A 21,485-nucleotide genomic window follows, 5' to 3' on the forward strand; every position below is an offset into this window, starting at 1 on the left:
GATATTTCAGGAGTGGGAAGTTCTCCAGACTGGCAGTGTGTGCATGTGTGTGTATGTGTGTGTGTCTTTATACAACGATGGGCCTCAGTCATGAGGGAAGGAAAGATACATATGTTAAAGGTAAACAGTGAAAGCAAGAACTCTGTTCAACCTTTTTCTTGCATGGCACTTATCACCAGCTATCACATTTTATATTTAGGTATTTTTACCAGTTTTGTTCACTGCCATATTCCCAAAGCCTGGTACATAATAGGTGCACAGCAAAATATTTGTTGAGTGAATGAATGAACATGGAAGATGAGGCTATCTCCCAACTTCTTTCTACATTGCCTGTAGCCAAGAGGCTTGGGGGTTTATAGTCTTATCCAGGGTCCAAATTCCCAGGGAAAATACTCTGACTGGCTTATGTCAGATACTATCCCTTGTCCAATCAACTGCAGCCAGGCGTGCCAAGCCCAGTTGTATCAACATGGCCACTAGGCTGCCTCTGGGGGTCAGGTTAAGGAGGTCCTTGTGGACTGAGCAGATCCCAGCTTAAATGATCTAGAACAGGGTAAATGAGGTCCCTGTTTTATCTTCAATGCCCTGCTGTATTCTCCCTACCAACTTAGTGACATGGTGGCAGAGCATTGTGGTTAAGAGCTGGGGTTGCAAAGTCAGGGAGACCTGGGTCCAAATTCCAGTTCTGCCACTTACCCGCTGCATGCCCTTAGATAAGCCACTTTACCTCCCTGTGCCTCAGTTTCCTCATCTGCAAAATGGGGATAACATTATCACATGCATCTGAGTGAGTATTTAATTAGCATGCAAAGGATTATTGTGGTGCCTTGTACAAAGTACGTGCTTAATAAATAGTGGCAATTATTTAATGGTGAGATTTTTTTTTTTTTTTTTTTTAATGAGAAAGCTGATTTTTGATACTAGCTGAAGCCTTTATTCTAGAAGTCTGCCCTGAGATTCCTGTTTGGCAAGTCCTGAAATTCCAGCAGCCCCTGGCTTCCCCTGAAGGAGATTTGAGAGGCTTCCAGGGGAGCTTGGGCCAAGTCTTTGGTGACAGAATGTCCCTTTGCTGAGACAGTGTGTTTTCTGCCTGGCTTCCCAGAGTGGGGAGGACAGTCCCGGACGATTCTGGCCGTGGTTGTTGCGCAGCGCCCTTCCTGCAGGCAGCCCTTGCTGGAAGCATCGCCAGAGGCAAACCCAATGCTATTTGTGTCTTATAAGCTCAAACCTGCCCCGATTCCTGTTCCACCCACACTTCCCTGGGAAGGATCAGAGAAGAATCAGATGAAAGCCAAGTGAAACATCAGACATGGAGCCAAACTGAAAATGGGGGTGCTAACTGGGGCTCCCACCGCAGAACATGAGGAGCTCAGTTAGTGAGCTCTTGGGACCTCAGTTTCGCCACCCATCAAATGACTCAGTCTCTTTCTCAGGATTCTTCCTGCTCAGAATCTACAGTATTTTGGGGGTGTCTGGTGAGGGTCCTCACACCCTATTGCTGGCTGTACCTCTCAGAGTAAATGAGCCCCTTCTATGTTAAAATCGCCAATGTAGCTGTATCCCTTACTGGGTCCAGACATCAGCCTGGAACATGATGCTGAATGTTCTTTTCTATTACCTGAGTGAAAGCTATCTGGGAGAGTTATGAAATCACTGTTAATAAACATGATAAATAATCATCATGATGGTTATGAAATCACTGTTAATAAGCATGATAAATAATCATCATGATGGATGCCATTTATTAAGCACTTACTATGTATGTGCCAAGCCTGTGTCTAAAAACTCCATATGAATTAACTCATTAACTGCTCCTCTCAACCCTGTCAAGTAAGCTATTATTATCCCCATTTTGCAGGTGAGGAAACTGAAGCTTAGAGAGTTTAGGTCATTTGCCCAAGGTCATATGCAGGCAAGGTACACATCCCTATTTGGCTGACTCTCGGAACTATGCTCTTAAATGTCGGAGATGTTTTTCCTGAAGACGTGTTCCCAAATTCCTAGGCTCTGCAGAACGTGGAAATTTTAATTACTCAGGTTTGGAGGGGACATTTTGAGAGCTGGAAGTTGAAACCCTTTCTGTGCTGGCCCAATTATTATTTTCAGCTCTTATTAACCTGTCTTTACCTTCCAAAGCTGCCAGAGCTAGTCTGCATGCTGCTGTGGTTCTGAGAGTTCCAGAAGAGAAATGCCCTCAGGCTTACCAGGAAGCGTTGCCTCCCTGGGGCAGTTTTGCAGGAGTTAGCTGTCCCAGGGAGCCCCAGGCCATGTGCAGCAACCCAGAGCAGCTTCATTCCATGGAGCTCATGTGCTTCTGCCAGGAGGAATCTAAATCTTCACTCACCACTCAGTTCACAACCCAGCTCTGTTCTCTTCAGCATCCTAGGAGGGAGAGAGGATGGCCAGAAGAGAAACTCATTAACCAACCTCATTTTGCCCCCACATTTCTTATATAAGTGCCAAGTGGGATTTCAGAGTTTATTTTGCATGCCCGACTGCTACAGATTTTCTGTATTAGTTACGACACTTTGCTTACAAGAAAGGAAACTAACTTCAGCTAGGTTGTTTCGGTCATCTGTTGCAATATAACAAACCAGCCAAAACTTTGTGGCTTAGAGCAAAACAATGTATTATTTTCATGATTTTATGGGTTAAGGATTCAGACAAAGCTCTGCTGGGCAGGTTTTCTGCTCCGGGCGACGTGGGCTGGGTTTGCTTACTCAGCTGCATTCAGCCAGTGATTGGGCTGGGCTGGAAGGTGCAAGAAAGCTTTACTCTCCTGTCTGTACCTTGGTGCTCTTCAGGTAGCCCCTCTCTTTGCATTTCATCCTTCCTTATTCATTAGTCTGGCCTGAGCTCCTTTACATGGCAGTTGGATCCCAAGGGAGCAAAGATAGGTGTTGCCTGGTCTCTTAACAGCTAGGTCTGGAACTGGCAGGGTATCACTTCCATCACTTTCTATTGAGGACAGGAAATAGATCCTATCTCCTTATGTGATAAATGGCATGTGCAGGCAGAGGAGGAAGGCATTATTGGTGGCTATCTTTATCCCATTATGTAGAAAGAGAAATTTAATATAAGGGTTCAGAGATATCTCCAGGGATCTGAGGACAAGAACACAGCCTAGCCTCATAAAAGGCCTACTTCTCATCCCACATATTAGAAAATATAGCCACGCTAGCTAGAGCCTCCCAGTTTTTATAGCTCTTCTTAGTCTAAATTCTAAATTCCTAGGGAAGGAACTCTGATTGACCTAGCTCGCCCTAGACGCCCACCCCTCATCCTATCAGCAGTGGCTAGAGGTGCCAGGCTAGACACGCGTGGCTGCTGAGCACTTCTCCTGAGCATAAAAGGGCCCCTTTGTGAGTTGCAAAGCCACACCTAGGTTACTCACAGGACTTTTAGAATGTATTAAGTTTGGAATTAGACATTTGCCTCCAAAATTGGTTTGCATTTCCACCTCTCTCCCTGGCATTGGTAAGGCCCTCTTTATCCTTATTATATTTCTCTCTGTCCAGAGCCTCTCAAAGGCATTTGCTCACATATCTTGCCGGTGAAGGGACTGGCAGCTGGGTGGCTTCCATTCGAGGTCAGCTTCCCTAAACAGATGGGCCCAAAAAAGTAATTAGGATTTGTCATTAACCTTGGCATCCAGACGCCGTGATGGAGGAGGAAGTCAGAGAGACTTGTTGTTGACAGGATCTGTCGCACCCCTATCACCTTCCTATCTTGATTCCACCTTCCCATGTGTTTTTGGCGTATATTTTTTCCAAAATATGGACAGAGGGAGAAGTGAGTAATAATGCCTGGAACTTGCTATGTCTAATTATCTAATTAGGCAGACATCTGTCCTATGGCTTGACAAGCCGACCATAAGCCAGGTCATACTCTTCTCTTTCTAAAGGAGGACTCCTCTCCCTCATTTAAACCTAAAGTCTTAAACATTCTATGGATGGGAGTCAGGGACTTGGGGGCATTCTGATATTATCAACATATTTACGCATGTGTCTATGTGCATTTTTTTCTCAAGAAACATAGATTTTATCAAGTTTAGGGGGACTCTGAACCCTCCAGTGTTGGGGATTATTGAGTACTACCTCAGTTTTCTCAGAGATTGGACCAGTGCTTTTTCCAATGTCCAGCTAGCCCTAATATGTTATAGAATCTGTTTTTATAAGATGAAAATATGGTTGGGCATAGTGGCTCATGCCTGTAATCCCAGCACTTTGGAAGGCCGAGGCAGGTGGATCACTTGAGGCCAGGAGTTTGAGACCAGCCTGGCCAACATGGTGAAATCCCATCTCTACTAAAAATACAAAAATTAGCTGAGTGTGGTGGTGCATGCCTGTAATTCCGGCTACTCGGGAGGCTGAGGCACATGAATCATTTAACTCAGGAGGCAGAGGTGGCAGTGAGCCAAGATCGTGACACTGCACTCCAGCCTGGGTGACAGAGCGAGACTCCGTCTCAAAAAAAAAAAAAGACATGCAACACATTAAGGAAAGTAACTTAACCCAGTCAAGACATTTGGGGGATTTTTCTTTTTTCATAGCAAAGCAAAGATTTTTTTACTTGGGTGGCTGAGGCAGGAGAATTGCTTGAGCCCAGGAAGCAGAGGTCACAGTGAGCCACCTAGATCATACCACAGCACTCCAGCCTGGGTGACAGAGCAAGACTGTCTAAAAAAAAAAAAAAATGATCAAAATAGAAGTTTTCTGGATTCCTTAATTAGCTCGATGCCTGCCATAAAAGACAGAACAAATACATGTTGAATGAATAATGCATACTAAGTGAACCATAAACCCAACTAAGATGCTTATCAAATCACTTTACCCTTACGGCCTCCCTCATGGCCTCCCTGACCTCATCTGTAAAATGGGAAGTTGGACAGGATAGTCTTCAAATCCCTCTAGCCCAGGGCTTCTCAAATTCAGCACTATTTATGTTTCGGGACAGATAATTCTTTGTGTGGGGGCTGTTTTGTGCATTGTAGACTGTTCGGCAGCGTCTCTGGTCTCTACCCTCTAAGATGCCTGGTTTAACTCCCTACCCAATTGCAACAACTAAAAATGTCTCCAGACACTGCTCAGTGTCCCCAAGGAGCAAAGTCACCCCCTGTTGAGAACCACTGCCCTAGCCCTTTTGTTGGTGGAGAAGGAATGGGAGATGAAATGGACTGTGATTTTTCTTGCAATAGTGATCAACTTCTAGCAAAATAATCACAACAGACCACTCTTATTGGCATCATGTGCCAGCACTGTGCTCAGAGCTTTATGTAGACTCATTTATGTAATCTTCACAGGAATCCTATGCAATAGAACATATTACAATCATTCCCATTTCACAGATGAGGAAACTGAAGAACAGAGAGGTTTAGCAGCTTGCCTAGAGCCACACAGTTAATAAGTGGTGGGGACTGGGATTATGAATCCGGGCTGGCTGGCTGCAGAATTAGTGTCCTATTCTGCTATTCCATAGAGAAACAAACATTTATCTCCAAGCCCTGTGCTAGGAACTTTTAAATATCATATATTTCCTTTAATACTCATAATGTCCTCACTGAGAGACAGACAATCATTTCTGCTTTACAGCTGAGTAAACCGAAGCTCAGGGAAGTTAAGCCACTTGCCTAGAGGCACACAGCCTTTATGTGGCCAAGCCAGACTTTGAACTTGAATCTGTCTTTCCACTTTATCCTGTTGCTTTTGGGGAGTACAGGTGGGAAAGGCAATTGATGGACGATTTCGGGGATTCAGAGAAGTCAATAATTACAGGGTATCTCAAACATTTATTGAAGTTAATTGATCGTTTCATATGTTTCTTCATTCAGTTGAACAGTTCATTCCTCTTTACCACAGTGACCCTTTTCCCCTTCAGGCCTCAGCACCACATTCTCCCAACTCTATTTTCCAAGACAGGAAAGGGCAGGGAGAAGGGTCAGAAAGAACCCCAACCATAAGCACTGACATGAAACAAAGATTTCATTCTTCTAGCATCTGGGCAGCTGGACCTAACTTCCAAATCCAGCTCTTCCACCCTTGAGCTGTGTACACTTGGGCAAGTGAGTTCCCATCTGTGTGCCTTGGTTTCCCCATCTGTAAAATGGGAGTGAATAATAGAGCTTCTCTCCCAGATTGTTGATGGCTTAAGGAAAACAATGCATATAGAGTACTTAGCATAGCACCTGGCACAGTAAGCACTCAGAAACAACAACCACAACTATTGCTGTTCCTGGGTTTGTCATGGCACAGCACCTTGCCCAGCATGGACTGCACTAGCCCAGCTGAGCCCTCCAGTGGTCTTTCTCTCTTGGCTCCCTCGTCTCTGACTCTGAACCAAGGTGACCTCCTTCCCCGAAGTGCTGAGGCCCAGGCAGGAATCCCATTCACCAATCCCTCAAGGAGACAGATTGAGATCTAGGGCTCCCCAGGTGGTGACAGTAACAAACAACAGGGAGAATTAATGAGTCTGAAATGCACATGCCCTGCATGCCAGCTTGTGTCTTCCTGATGGAGCAGCTCAGTCATTTAAGGACAGGTTCCTGAGAGACCCTGGCATTAGAGCCTCAGGCCAGCCCCCATCAGAGCAGCCATTTCCCCATTCACAGCAGATGGTCCAATTTTGACTTCAGAAAGTGCCAACTTTAATAAACTCAACAGTAATATCCCCCTACTTGGCAATTAGGGTGAGGTGAAGAGCGAGCAGGGATTCTGGAATTGATGGGTGGTGTGTGATGTGTGGTGTGGTGTGTGTGTGTGTGTGTGTGTGAGAGAGAGAGAGAAAGACAGAAAGACAGAGAAAGAGGCAAAAATCAGAGAGAGACAGAGAGGGACAATATGACATCGTACCCACTTTCCCATTTTGCTGCGTTTTTCTGAATGGTGAAATCGTGGTCAACCACTGCTTCTAAAGGCAGCTGCTCTGGCTCCATCCCATCAGTTGGTGGAACCCCAGCTTTTAGCCATTTCCTCTGCTGATTCAGAGATTGGCATATAAACCCATCACACTGGGGCAAGCGGGGTGCAGGATGTCTCTCCCAGGCTCTGCTGCACACCACATGAAGCCTACTTTCTGGTACAATTGTACATCCATTAACCTTTTCCTCGACATGCATCAAGATGTTGCAGCGGTACAGGACAGCTCAAAAGTAGTTACTTGAATGTTTCTGAGGTCAGTTGGGGCTTTTTACGGGAGGCTGAGCATCAGAAATAAGCAGAGGTCAGTCCTCCACTGGGCTTATGACCTTACTCAAAGAAGGCAGCGATTGGATCTGACCTCTCTGTAAGAGCACAGTGTGTACAGACATGCATGTAAAAGTGTATTCTTGCATGTAGGTTCTGATCATACATGTGCGTGTGTGGTGTGTGTGTGTGTGTGTGTGTACTCATAGCCGTATGTACACATGCCTCTACAGGCATGCCTGTGGGTATACATGTGTGGGTGCATGTGTCATCTGTGTATGTGTGTGTTTAGAGATAGATAGGCACTTGAGTCCTATAAATTTCTAATCAATGTAGCCCCTTTAAAAGCTTTAGAAAGACAGATTTCACAGGCAGATGATAGCATCCTGGTTACCCAGAAAAAATGTGAGTACAGGGATGTATAAAAGCCACAAATTTCCCAATAATCAATAGCTTACCAACCAAAAAGAGTCCAGGACCTGATGGATTCACAGCTGAATTCTACCAGAGGTACAAGGAGGAACTGGTACCATTCCTTCTGAAACTATTCCAATCGATAGAAAAAGAGGGAATCCTCCCTAACACTTTTTACGAAGCCAGCATCGTCCTGATACCAAAACCTGGCAGAGACTTAACCAAAAAAGAGAATTTCAGACCAATATCCTTGATGAACATTGATGCAAAAATCCTCAATAAAATACTGGCAAACCGAATCCAGCAGCACATCAAAAAGCTTATCCACCATGATCAAGTGGGCTTCATCCCTGGGATGCAAGGCTGGTTCAACATACGCAAATCAATAAATGTAATCCAGCATATAAACAGAACCAAAGACAAAAACCACATGATTATCTCAATAGATGCAGAAAAGGCCTTTGACAAAATTCAACAACCCTTCATGCTAAAAACTCTTAATAAATTAGGTATTGATGGGACATATCTCAAAATAATAACAGCTATCTATGACAAACCCACAGCCAATATCATACTGAATGGGCAAAAACTGGAAGCATTCCCTCCGAAAACTGGCACAAGACAGGGATGCCCTCTCTCACCGCTCTTATTCAACATAGTGCTGGAAGTTCTGGCCAGAGCAATCAGGCAGGAGAAGGAAATAAAGGGTATTCAATTAGGAAAAGAGGAAGTCAAATTGTCCCTGTTTGCAGATGACATGATTGTATATCTAGAAAACCCCATTGTCTCAGCCCAAAATCTCCTTAAGCTGATTAGCAACTTCAGCAAAGTCTCAGGATACAAAATTAATGTACAAAAATCACAAATATTCTTGTACACCAATAACAGACAAACAGAGAGCCAAATCATGAGTGAACTCCCATTCACAATTGCTTCAAAGAGAATAAAATACCTAGGAATCCAACTTACAAGGGATGTGAAAGACCTCTTCAAGGAGAACTACAAACCACTGCTCAATGAAATAAAAGAGGATACAAACAAATGGAAGAACATTCCATGCTCATGGGTTGGAAGAATCAATATCGTGAAAATGGCCATACTGCCCAAGGTAATTTATAGATTCAATGCCATCCCCATCAAGCTACCAATGACTTTCTTCACAGAATTGGAAAAAACTACTTTAAAGTTCATATGGAACCAAAAAAGAGCCCGCATCGCCAAGTCAGTCCTAAGCCAAAAGAACAAAGCTGGAGGCATCACGCTACCTGACTTTAAACTCTACTACAAGGCTACAGTAACCAAAACAGCATGGTACTGGTACCACAACAGAGACATAGATCAATGGAACAGAACAGAGCCCTCAGAAATGATGCCGCATAGCTACAACTATCTGATCTTTGACAAACCTGACAAAAACAAGAAATGGGGAAAGGATTCCCTATTTAATAAATGGTGCTGGGAAAACTGGCTAGCCATATGTAGAAAGCTGAAACTGGATCCCTTCCTTACACCTTATACAAAAATTAATTCAAGATGGATTAAAGACTTATATGTTAGACCTAAAACCATTGAAATCCTACAAGAAAACCTAGGCAATACCATTCAGGACATAGGCGTGGGCAAGGACTTCATGTCTAAAACACCAAAAGCAATGGCAACAAAAGCCAAAATCAACAAATGGGATCTCATTAAACTAAAGAGCTTCTGCACAGCAAAAGAAACTATCATCAGAGTGAACAGGCAACCTACAGAATGGGAGAAAATTTTTGCAACCTACTCATCTGACAAAGGGCTAATATCCAGAATCTACAATGAACTCAAACAAATTTACAAGAAAAAAACAAACAACCCCATCAAAAGTGGGCAGAGGACATGAACAGACACTTCTCAAAAGAAGACATTTATGCAGCCAAAAAACACATGAAGAAATGCTCATCATCACTGGCCATCATAGAAATGCAAATCAAAACCACAGTGAGATACCATCTCACACCAGTTAGAATGGCCATCATTAAAAAATCAGGAAACAACAGGTGCTTGCGAGGATGTGGAGAAATAGGAACACTTTTACACTGTTGGTGGGACTGTAAACTAGTTCAACCATTGTGGAAGTCAGTGTGGCGATTCCTCAGGGATCTCAAACTAGAAATACCATTTGACCCAGCCATCCCATTACTGGGTATATACCCAAAGGACTATAAATCATGCTGCTATAAAGACACATGCACACGTATGTTTATTGCGGCACTATTCACAATAGCAAAGAGTTGGAACCAACCCAAATGTCCAACAACGATAGACTGGATTAAGAAAATGTGGCACATATACACCATGGAATACTATGCAGCCATAAAAAATGATGAGTTCGTGTCCTTTGTAGGGACATGGATGAAACTGGAAAACATCATTCTCAGTAAACTATCGCAAGGACAAAAAAACACCGCATGTTCTCACTCATAGGTGGGAATTGAACAATGAGAACTCATGGACACAGGAAGGGGAACATCACACTCCGGGGACTGTTGTGGGGTGGGGGGAGGGGGGAGGGACAGCATTAGGAGATACACCTAATGCTAAATGACGAGTTAATGGGTGCAGGAAATCAACATGGCACATGGATACATATGTAACAAACCTGCACATTGTGCACATGTACCCTAAAACCCTAAAGTATAATAAAAAAAAAAAAAAAAAGCCACAAATTTCCAGGATAAATAACTAGCAGCAACCATTACTGAATAGTTACCATGTTCCAGGCATTTTACAAACACTATCTCATTTTATCTTTGCAACAATCCTAGGAGGTAAGGGCTTTGTTTTCCCTAATTTACAGATAAAGAAACTGAAGCTCGGAAAGGTTAAGGAGCTTTCCTGGGGTCACAGAGCTGGGAAGTGGCAAAGTCCAGATATGGGGCCGGGCAAGCTCACTCCAGAATTGGCACCCCAACCCCTGCGTCATAACTGCTTCCTGCTAAATCCTGAGAGTGTGCACGTCTGCAGGGGTGTGTGTGTGTCTGTGTCTGTGTTGGAATGCCTGTGTATAGGGAGTCTACCTTTCTTGGGGCTGCATGTAAACACCTGAAGAAAGTGACCGGAACCTCACAGAGTCAAAAGCTTGGCTTGCCTGACATCCACAGCCAGTCAGGGAGGAATTGTTCTGCAGAGGAGAGCTAAAGTTGGATTCAGACCCAAATCAGGCTCTGGTGACTGATGGGGCAAAAATGTGGGCGTGGCAGGCAAAACAATGGCTTCCCCCAAAATGTTCACATCCCAATCCCTGGAGCTTGTGCATATGTTACCTCCAGTGGCAAAAGCGTCTTTGCAGATGTGATAGTTATGAATCTTGAGATGGGGAGATTATCCTGGATTATCCAGGTGGACCCCATAGGAAACAAGGGTTTCCTATGAGAGCGAACAGGAAGGTCAGAGTCACGGAGAGATTAAAAGATGCCCTACTGCTGGTTTTGAAAATGGAGGAAGGGGCCATGAGCCAAAGAATGCAGCTGATTTCTAGAAACTGGAAAAGGCCCAGGAACAGATTCTCTCCTAGAGCCCTCAGAAGGAATGAAGCCCTGTCAATGCCTCGACTTTAGCCTTGACCTCTACAGCTGTTAAGATAAATGTAGATGGTCTAAGCCCCTAAGTTGTGATAATTCGTTCCAGCAGCCACAGAAAGCTAATACAGTGAGTGATTCCTTGAAACCTGCTGGCATGCAATGGCATTTTGTGGCCTTCCTTCTGATATGCTCTTTTACCACCACTGAGTTAGACCCATTTGGACCAGCCTTGTAGTTTCAAAAGACTTGCTCAACTCCATGTGTAGAGAAAGACCAGAAACCTGCCTGCTTCATTCTACCTGGAACAGCTGCAGCATCTGAAACTCTCACTGCACCGAGCCTCCCAAGGGCTCCATTCATTTGTCCAAGTGTTGTCTCTAAATGGGACAGGGCGTAGTGTCTCATACCTGTAATCCCAGCATTTTGGGAGGCTTTGGTGGGAGGATTGCTTGATTGAGCCCAGGAATTCAAGACGAGCCTGAGCAATATAGTGAGACCTCATCTCTCTATAAAAAATAATAGCTGGACATAGTGGCAAGCACCTAGAGTCACAACTACTTGAAAGGCTGAGGTGGGAAGATTGCTTGAGCCCAGGAGTTTGAGGCCGCAGTGAGCTATGATCAAGCCACTGCACTCCAGCCTGGGTGACAGAGCCAGACCCCGTCTCAAAAAAAAAAAAAAAAAGACGGGCGGGTGTGAAGTTGGGTCTCCTCCACTGAAAGCCCTTGCATGCTGTCCCATCACTCTTCAACACAAGACCCTGCGTGGAGTGGTCCCTGCCATCTCTCCAGCCTCATCTCCCACCATTCAGCCTCCCAGCCATGCTGAGCACCTCTCACTTCCTTCGCACATGCTATTCCCTGGTTTCTCTGAGGACCCATCCTGACTGTTCCTGTCTCTCTCTTGTGAGTTCTCATAGCTGCTCATACTTGTCCTTCAGGGGACTTATGATGATTATGGCAATTTGCATGATTTTTTTAAACAATGTCCGATCTCTCACTTGAACGCCAGCTACATGAGGGCAGTGATCTTGTTTTGCTACCGCTGGATCCTCACTGTCTACTTGGCACATAGTAGGTGCTCTATACATGTTTGTCAAGTGTGTGAATAGCCCATCCGCCTCCATTGGGATGGCAAGGCCAGACCACGTTGGGAACCTGCTTCCCACCACCTCCAGAGGCCATCCGTTGGTGCCCAGAGGAGGGGACATACTCCTGGTGCCTCTGGGAGCATCCTGGGAATTGGGATGTGCCCACCTGACTTCACTGAGTAACCAACAACTCACCTTAAGCACCCAGCCTGGTGATGGATGTTCCCAGGATGTCAGGTGTGGGTAGTCATCATAAAGTTAATCAGGCATGTCAAGACATAGTAGTGAGTGTCAGCCACTTACAGGGTTCAGCTAATTGGGCACTTAATGTGAGAGAAAGGGATGGAGACATCAGATAGGTAAACAAAACCAGGCAGGCAAGTAACACCAGGCAGCCAGTGCAGACAATGCAGTCTACTCTTAGTCATCAAGGGTCCTTCCATTTCAGAAAAAAGGAGAAATCTCAATGTTTCTGTCTCAGGATCTGAGAATCTGGAATGCTGCACATGAGAGGAAACTTGAGCTGCAGCTCATCTAACCCCTCTTATTAGAAGAGGTTTTTTCAAGGTCATTGACTGGAAAAGAGGTAGGATTCAAACCTGTGGCTTTTAACCATTGGCCACATGATCTTCAAAAATGCACTTTCATCTCTGATGTGAAAGTAATACATGTTCATTTTAAGAAAGTCAAGGAAGTATAGAGGAGTCCAGCTAGTTGGGTGCATTAAAGAGGGAAGTAAAAATTACCCATAACCCCTCACTGCCTGGTGATTATCACTGTGAATATCTTGGTGTGTTTACTTCCTGATGTATATATACATATTTGAGTGCACACAATGGAGATACTGAGGTGAGCACGTTTCAAACCCAAACTCACACCCTGTTCACAAGCCTGCACTCTGGGTTTTTGCTTTTTTCCCACTTAACAGCAAGAAGAGTGTGTTTCCACGGGATGTGCCTCACCACCTCCTTTCCTATTTCTTAAAGTGTAGCCAGGAATTCACCAGCAGATTCAAACAGGGAGCCACTTTAAAATGCGGGTTCCTAGGCCTCCCCTAACCCCGTAGAATTATTCTCTGAATATTGAACATTTTCCCCAGGTGATCTAGATAGACCACACATTTGGGGAACATTCCCCCCACACAGTGGCTCTCGACAGGACTTCATGCTTAAATACTGATATCCCGGCAGAATTAGATCCATAGCTGAGAAGGTTTAGAGTCAGGGCCGGGCACTGGCGTTTTTCTTAACGCTGGCTGATTGACATGCAGTGAGGGTAGAGAGCATCTCCCATACACATCTAGGGCTTCCCTGCCAAGACTGGTAAAAACACGTCTTTCTTCTGGGGTGAAGATGCTGAAATGTTTTATCACCAGGATAAAGACCCACTTGTGACACATGGTCCACCATGATCCAATTTTGACTTGGCTTTTTGCAAAGTTTTATTTCCTAGTTTAAAGTCTTAAGCTGTTGGGGTCTTCCATGTTGTGGCTCCAGCATTTGAGCTGCAGGCAGGCTGCAGGAAGCTCCCTGCTCATTCTCAATCTTCTGAGGGAGAAGGAAGATCTGTGTGTCCCCACCTCACACGCATCCTCTTTATTGGTCTGTATTAAATTCATGGATAATGAGGGTCCCTGAGCTGAGACATCTGTGTAAGGATCTTAATTCTGTTGCCTTTCTGTGCCATTTGCTGCTGCTGATAGGAGCTAATGAGAAACTCCCTGAATAACGTGTGTTCGTGAGGCCTTTTGGCATCCAGGAGTTAATGGTGAAAGGAGCAGGCACTAGGTGGGGAGGCTGCAGTGTGGGTTTGCAAGTGACGGGCAAGTCCACAGCCTTCATTTTCCAGGAAGAGGCAGAAAACCCTTTTAAGTTTCCTTAAAGCACACTGCGGTTTAGAATTGGATTTGTCCCACGCCCTCTTCCTGAGCTGCTTTGGCAAAGCTCAACATGAGGCAGGAGGCTGTGGGGATTCATGGAAAGCAAAGATGATTGACTGAAGCAGAGAACTAGATTCTAGCTGTGGCTGAGTGACCCAGGCAAGCGGCCCACTCTCTCTGTGCTCTGAGACCCCCAATGGTGGAGTGAGAAGAACACAATCTATTTTCTGACTAAGGCAGTTGATGAAAGTGAAAATAGTTGGGAGCAACTGTGTATAAGAAAAATGTCCCCATGCAACTGCCATCCCCCGCCTCCATGAGCCCACTTCGTTGTCTCATAAAATTTTATAATTCTATGGCATTGAAAGGCATCCTGACGTTTAACAGCTCTAGTCAACTTCAAACTGTTTTTTTTAAAACCCTGGAACCAACTTTCGAAAGGAAATCTAATTCAACAGTCCAAACAAACAAAAGAGATCAATGCAGACATGCTCTGTATGGAATGAGGTGTGGTAACCCCTCAAATTCTCTCCCACCATGCTGCCACAGAGGTTGGCCCCTGAACTGGCTCTATGAAACCCTCGGGGTACCATGAAGCACAGTTTGACAACCACCGATGCAACCCAATGCCTCCTATTTTCCAGATGAGGAAACTGAAGTCCAGAGAGGCAAAAGCCTAGGCTAAAATCAAGATTTGTCAACCGCATGTTGAGGGTTCTTTGAGGAAACACAGTGATCAAGCATTGATTGGGTATCTTGTCCCAACCTCAGGCAGTGAGAGGTGGATGGGCTAGAACCAGCCAGGGTAACTGCATATGTGTAGCTTGGTGCTTGCTAATGATTCAGGGGCCCTTGGTGAGGGAAAAGCAGGGAAATCGAGCAGGGTGGAGGTTGGCCCGTTCGAGGTGATCCCCATGGCTGTACGTGGCACATGGCTGTGTGCACAGCAGCATGGTGTAGCAGCTGAGAACAGGGACTTGGGAGCCGACTGCCTGGGTCTGAGTCCCAGCTTTCACCACTTCTTAGCTGTGTAACTGGCATAAACCACTTAACCTTTCTGTGTCTCAGTTTTCTCATGTAGTAAATGGAAACAAAATGAATCCTTAGCTTCTAGTGTGACTGGAAGGAACCATTAAGAATATCCCTGGCCAGGCACGGTGGCTCACGCCTATAATCCCAATGCTTTGGGAAGCTAAGGCAAGAGGATCATTTGAGACCATGAGTTTGAGACCAGCCTAAGCAATATAGTGAGACCCCATCTCTACAAAAAAAATTTTTTTTTAATTAGCCAGGCATGCGAGATCGTACCACTGCACTCCAGCCTGGGCCACAGCGTGAGACTCAGTCCAACAACAACAACAAAAAATTAGCCAGGCATGGTGGCGCATGCCTGTAGTCCCAGCTACTTGGGAGGCTCAGGCAGGAGGACTACTTGAAGTCAGGAGGTTAGTGCTGCAATAAGCTGTGATCACACCATTGCACTCTGGCCTGGGTGACAGAGCAAGGCCCTGTCTCTAAAAATAATAGTAACACTACATAAATAAAATGAGAAAATAAAATTTAAATAAAAATCTGTGCCTGGCACATAGTAAGTGCTCAGTAAACACCCGCTACTATTATAACAGGAGTTCTGAGACCATGGACTGGTAGCTTGTTCCTGGTTCCTGCCCCCTCCCATCATCCTATAAAAATAACTTCTAGGGAAGATGGGGTGGGTGGGGGGAAAATGAGGAAGAATCGAGAAGAGCGTTCTGCCTTCAGCACTGTGCATCGTGCCTCCTCAAGCGGTTCTGTGCAATCTGGGTCACAGCGGAGGCTCCAGAGCCTGCAGGCTGCCTTTGGCTCTTCCTTGGGCAGGGCGGCACCTCTCTCGAATGGAACACAAAGGGAGAAGCTGCTATTTATAGCATTGTATCTCAGAGCACTCAGGGTGTGGCAGGAGTGACAAGGGCCGTGGGGAGAGTCAGCGTTAGGTGCCTGCCAGGCAGGGCTACCAGGGGCCCTTTGGGTGCTGTGACGCCCAAGTCCCTCCCATCGACTCTCCCCTGCCATGTATGTACACAGCTGGGACCCAGCCCATGGAGGGGTGGGTGGGGTCCAGCTCTATCTGGCTTCACTGGCTGTGTGTCTAGAGGGAGTCCTCATTTGAGGGATGAGCAAGGAGATGACTTCAAGCTGGTGGGAAGTGACCCCTCCCCCCACAAAAAAAACCCTGAAGTGGAAACAGGATGCCACAGTTGTCATTCAGTTGTGGTCTGAAACCAGTGGCGTCACGTGGCACCACCTGGGAGCTTTCTAGAAATGTAGCACCTCAGGCCCCACCTCAGACCTGGTGTTTCAGAATCTGCATTTTAACAGATCCCCTCTCATCTGCGTGCACATTAAACTTAAGAAGTGCTAGGTCATGCATGTCCAACATGGGTTCTAGGGGGTTTTTGCTGTTGTTTTTTTGAGACAGAGTCTCATTCTGTCACCCAGGCTGGAGTGCAGTGGTGCAATCTCGGCTCCCTGCAACCTCCGCCTCCTGGGTCCAAGTGGTTCTCCTGCCTCAGCCTCTCGAGTAACTCGGACTACAGATGCGCACCACCAGGCCCAGCTAATTTTTTTGTATTTTTAGTAGAGATGGGGTTTCACCATGTTGGTCAGCCTGGTCTCGAACTCCTGGCCTCAGGTGATCCACCAACTTGGCCTCCCAAAGTGTTGGGATTACAGGCATGAGCCACCATGCCCAGTTATGGGTTCTAGTTTTGGCTCTGCCACTTCCTAGCTGTGTGACCTTGGGTAAGTCATTTAACTTCCCTGTGCCACTTTCTTCACCTGTAAAATGGTATAAATAGTAGTGCCTCCTTCCTGGAAGTGGGTGGCAATGCACTTCATGCCATGCTAAGCATACAGTGAGTACCACCGAAGTGTAAGCTGTTATTATGCATGACTTGACACTCAATGTGCTTACTTTTGCTAGATACATGTGTGGGGAGTGAGCTGCTGTCATTCATTCATTGATTCAACCAGCATATACAAATCCTCACTACAGCCTTGGCACTGATCCAGCACTGGGCACACAGCAGGGAACAGAACAGACAAGGTGCCTGGCCCCGGGGAACTCATAGCCCAGCAACAAACCAGAGATTGTTTCACAATCAGCTAATTACTTAATGCAGATAATCCCTGTAGTTCATTCCAAAGTTGACCAGTGCTAAGAGGAAGTACCAGTTTGCTAGTAGAGTGAATAAAATTGGTAGTCAGAGGAGGCTCTCAAGAGGGTGTGCTATTCTAAAGAATGAGGACACTCAGGCCAGGTGCAGTGGCTCACGCCTATAATCCCAGCACTGTGGGAGACCAAGGCAGGTGGATCACGAGGTCAGGAGATCAAGACCATCCTGGCCAACATGGTGAAACCCTGTCTCTACTAAAAATACAAAAATTAGCCCAGCATGGCAGTGTGTGCCTGTAGTCCCAGCTACTCGGGAGGCTGAGGCAGGAGAATTGCTTGAACCCGGGAGGCAGAGGTTGCAGTGAGCCCAGATCGCGCCACTGCACCCCAGCCTGGGTCACAGAGCAAGACTCTGTCAAAAAAAAAAAAAAAAAAAAAAGTGGATACTGTAGGCAGGGAAAATATAAAAGTGTGTGTGTATGCAACAGAGAGAGGCAGAGAGATCACAAATGTGTGTGTGTGTTACACAAGGAACTGAATGTGCTCTGATGCTGAGGCAGACAGAACTGAAACTGAAAGATCAGTGTAACTAGAGCAATGATTCCAAAGCCATTCTTGGGCATGCATCAGGATACCTTGGAGGACTTATAAAATACAGATTGCTGGATCTCTATCCAGCCAAATTAGAATCATTTAGCTTCCAGGACATTCATTTTCAAAGGGAAGTCTTCCTGCATTCTGTTCACCCTCTACCCTTTCCTTAAACTGTCTGCACTTGACAATTTCAGGGCAGAATTTCTAATTCAGCTGGGCTGGGGTGGAGCCCAAGAATTTGGTCGGGTCATTGAATGTCAGGAGAGGAGGGGGTCAAGGAAGACCCCCCCACCACGGGGTTTCTGGTTTGAGCAAGTATATAGATGGTGGTGACATTTCCCAAGACTGCGAAGCAGGTTTGCTGGAGCTGGAGATGGAGAGCAGCCAAGATGAAAAGTTGAGTTTGAAAGGGTAAGTTTGAGATGCCTGTGAAGACATCCAAGGAAAGGCATCATGGAGACAGATAAATAGATCTAAATAAATCTAGCGCTCAGAAGACAGTTTCTGGGAGGAGGTGACAGGAGACAGAAAGGACTAGATAAGGTTCTTAATCCAAAGTCAGTAGAATAGATGGGACTTTGAGGGGTGTGGGAGGGGGGTCTTTGGTATTCTGAAAATGCGTCAGAATTTTATGTGCATGTGCCTTTTCCTGAGGAAGAGTTCACAACTATCATCAGACGCACAACAGTGTATGACTCAAAGAAGGTGAAGACTATCAACCTGACACTGTGGGGTATGCTGGTGGTCCCCAGTCCTACAAGGTCCTTATTTACCTTGTCTCTGCTTCCAGGCGCCTGGTGGACCGCCTAGAAAACATGAGGAAGAACGTGGCTGGAGATGGGGTGAACCGCTGCATACTGTGTGGAGAACAGCTGGGGATGCTGGGCTCTGCCTGTGTAGTATGTGAGGACTGTAAAAAGGTACCATCATCCTCTTCTCCCTTCTTCCCTGTGCAGAACCTGCAGAGGGGAAAGTCCTAGGCTCCAGCCGTAGGGGTCACTGAGTCTTGGGGGTGGAGCTTGGATCCTGAAGATCACTTGCCAGGATATGGCTTTTTTCTGGGTTGCTTCCATGCCCTACTGTCTTCCAAGGTAACCCTGATCCTGGTTCCTCCCTGGAAGCCACTCTGATCCTTCTGTCTCTTAGAGCTGAGCTCCATCCAGGGTGAACTAGGGAGCCTGTGGCAGGACATGAGCAATGATTGAGCCTGCAGGTATCCTGCTTGTACCTTAGCAAGTTACGTGTCAGTTTAAAGAGCATGCTAAGCACATGTTTATACTTGTGTGTATGTGGAATGCTTTCAGTTTTCTTGTATCCTGGGTTATGATACAAGAAACTTAGAAAGCCAAGTTAGAATCATTTAGCTTCCAAAGCATTTGTTCTCAAAGGGGAGTCTTCCTGAACTCTGTTCACCCTCTAACCTTTCCTTAAACTATCTGCACTTGACAGTTTGGGAGCAGAGATATAACTGTCCTGGGGTCTGCCAGACTCCAAGAGTTCAGCTGAACAACCCAGCTGGAGACATCTATAATGTCATCATCTCCAGCTTGATGTCACATTTGACAAGTAGAATGAAATCTTGTGAAAAGTTTATTCTGAAAAACTTGCTAGTCAACTCGATAGCGAGAATTTTGTGACCCATTAAGTTTTCTTAATTGTCTTAACTTCCAGGAAATTCAATAAAAAATATAGTATTCCATCACACAGCCATGGCATTTTCTCAGATAACTTTCTTCTCCTTAGGGAGTTAAACTTCTAGTCTTAGTCTAGGTTGTCTCAGGTCCGTTTTGGAAATAAAGACGAAATAAATTAAGACACAAAATGGATATATGGTCATTCCTCTTTAGAAAAAAGTGTGTCAGTGTTCACCCCAGTGTGGATGATGAAAATTCAGATCCCACAGGGACTCTTAAAGAATTCCTTCATCCAGTGCTTGGGAATGACTCAAGTTCTTGTTATTGGAAATAAGACTCAAATTGGAGTTTTATTCTAACTGGCCTTGCTCATGGAAGGAAGTGTGAGAAATGGAGGCAAGTTCTTCCTCTTTATATCCACCAAGAGAGAGTGGGGGGCTACATTACCATGCCATCCGTGAGCATGGCTCATCTGAGTGTGTTGGCTGTGTTTCATCCACAGAACGTCTGCACCAAGTGCGGGGTGGAGACCAACAACCGCCTGCATTCTGTGTGGCTCTGCAAAATCTGCATTGAGCAGAGGGAGGTGAGTGCCCCTCCTTTCTTGGCCAGCTTAACAGATGCCTTAAGAGGTTTGTATGAAAGGACCCAGCTCAGCAGTGAACATTGACAGAACAACCTCAGGGTATTTGGATGAATTATTTTCTCCTCCTCTGCTTCTGTGAGTTTTTTTTCTTCCTTCTCATCTGCTCTTCTTCCCTCTCTGTTCATCGCCCTCTGGCCTCTGTTCTTTCTTTGACCCCATTTCTCACCTTATGGGTCTTCCTCTCCCAACATCTTTCCTTTCTCTCTCTCTATTCCATTTCTTATTTCCATTTTTTTCTTTCCTCACACTCTCCTCTTGTTTGAGCCCTTTTCTTCCTCTAATCCTTACTGCTTTTTTCTCCCCTTTCCTCATTTTGTTGTTTCTCACATCTTCACACCCTTTTCTCGGCAATTTCTCTTTACTTTGTCCCTCTTTCTTTCTCCCATGGCATCCTTCTCTTCCCCAGTCCTGCTTCTTACTCGTCTTACCCCAGTTAAGTCCTTTCTTCTTCTCCCAATTTCTTCATCCCCCACCCACTGCTGCAAAGTCCTGCCTTTGAGACCATGTTTCAATAACCATGTTCTCCTCAGTTTCTGTCAGGGGCCTGGCAGGAAAGCATTGGAACACTTCAGTAGGATAATCAAGGGCTTGATGAAGGTGTTATTGACAAAGGTGCGGGCAGAACTAAGAGGAATCAGCAAGGGTTGGCGAGTCACTCTAGCACCAGCAAAAACAGAGTTGCTGTTTCCCCTTCTAAGACTGAAGAGATAGAGGAGGGAATGGTTACCAGACAGGAAGATAGGTGTAGCCTAACAGGAATGCAGTCACTGTCCAACTAGCAGTGGGTTGGGGGGAGCCAAGGAAATAAATACCATAGTCCCACCCTCCTCTTTGCTACAAACTCTTTATTTGCCCAGAGAACTCTTCAGCAATCCAAGCTTTCAAGAGGCTTTTTTGTAATCCCTGGTGCTCTCTTTGACTAAATAAACCTGAAGACAGAGGTCAAGGTTTATTTGGTGGAGTCCAGTTAGTGCAGTCCATACTGGTCAGCCTCCTGGGTCACAGAGCAGGGTGAAGAATGAATCTGATGGGGCAATGGAAGATGTTTCACACACCATCCTAGGTGTGCTGCTCTGTCCTGACCCACAGGGCCAGGAGAAAGGCCAGAGGTCTTGGGGAAGTTGTAGGTAGATCACCCTCTTTACAACCACCAGTGTAGTGGAGAACATGCCACATTTAAGAGATGGAAGACTTGGAATTGAGCCCTTATTTTTCCATTCTCTGGCTGTGTACTGTTGGACCAGTCCTTAAGATTTTGGATATTCCCTATGCAGCCATAAAAAATGATGAGTTCATGTCTTTTGTAGGGACATGGATGACACTGGAAATCATCATT

General features: G+C 45.6%; 1 protein-coding gene across 6 annotated transcripts in view; it reads left to right on the forward strand.

The window, feature by feature from the left end:
• RPH3A (rabphilin 3A) overlaps positions 1–21,485 on the forward strand; it is a 331,945-nt gene that overhangs the window by 277,152 nt on the left and 33,308 nt on the right. For all 6 annotated transcript variants that reach the window (XM_055236769.2, XM_063614450.1, XM_055236770.2 and 3 more), the window contains 2 exons: positions 18,660–18,789; positions 20,006–20,089. In XM_055236769.2, the coding sequence (XP_055092744.1) occupies positions 18,660–18,789; positions 20,006–20,089 (214 nt within the window). The remainder of the gene's footprint in view (positions 1–18,659; positions 18,790–20,005; positions 20,090–21,485) is intronic.

Source organism: Symphalangus syndactylus, chromosome 13 (assembly GCF_028878055.3).
Source record: "Symphalangus syndactylus isolate Jambi chromosome 13, NHGRI_mSymSyn1-v2.1_pri, whole genome shotgun sequence".
Taxonomy (NCBI): Eukaryota; Metazoa; Chordata; class Mammalia; order Primates; family Hylobatidae; genus Symphalangus; species Symphalangus syndactylus.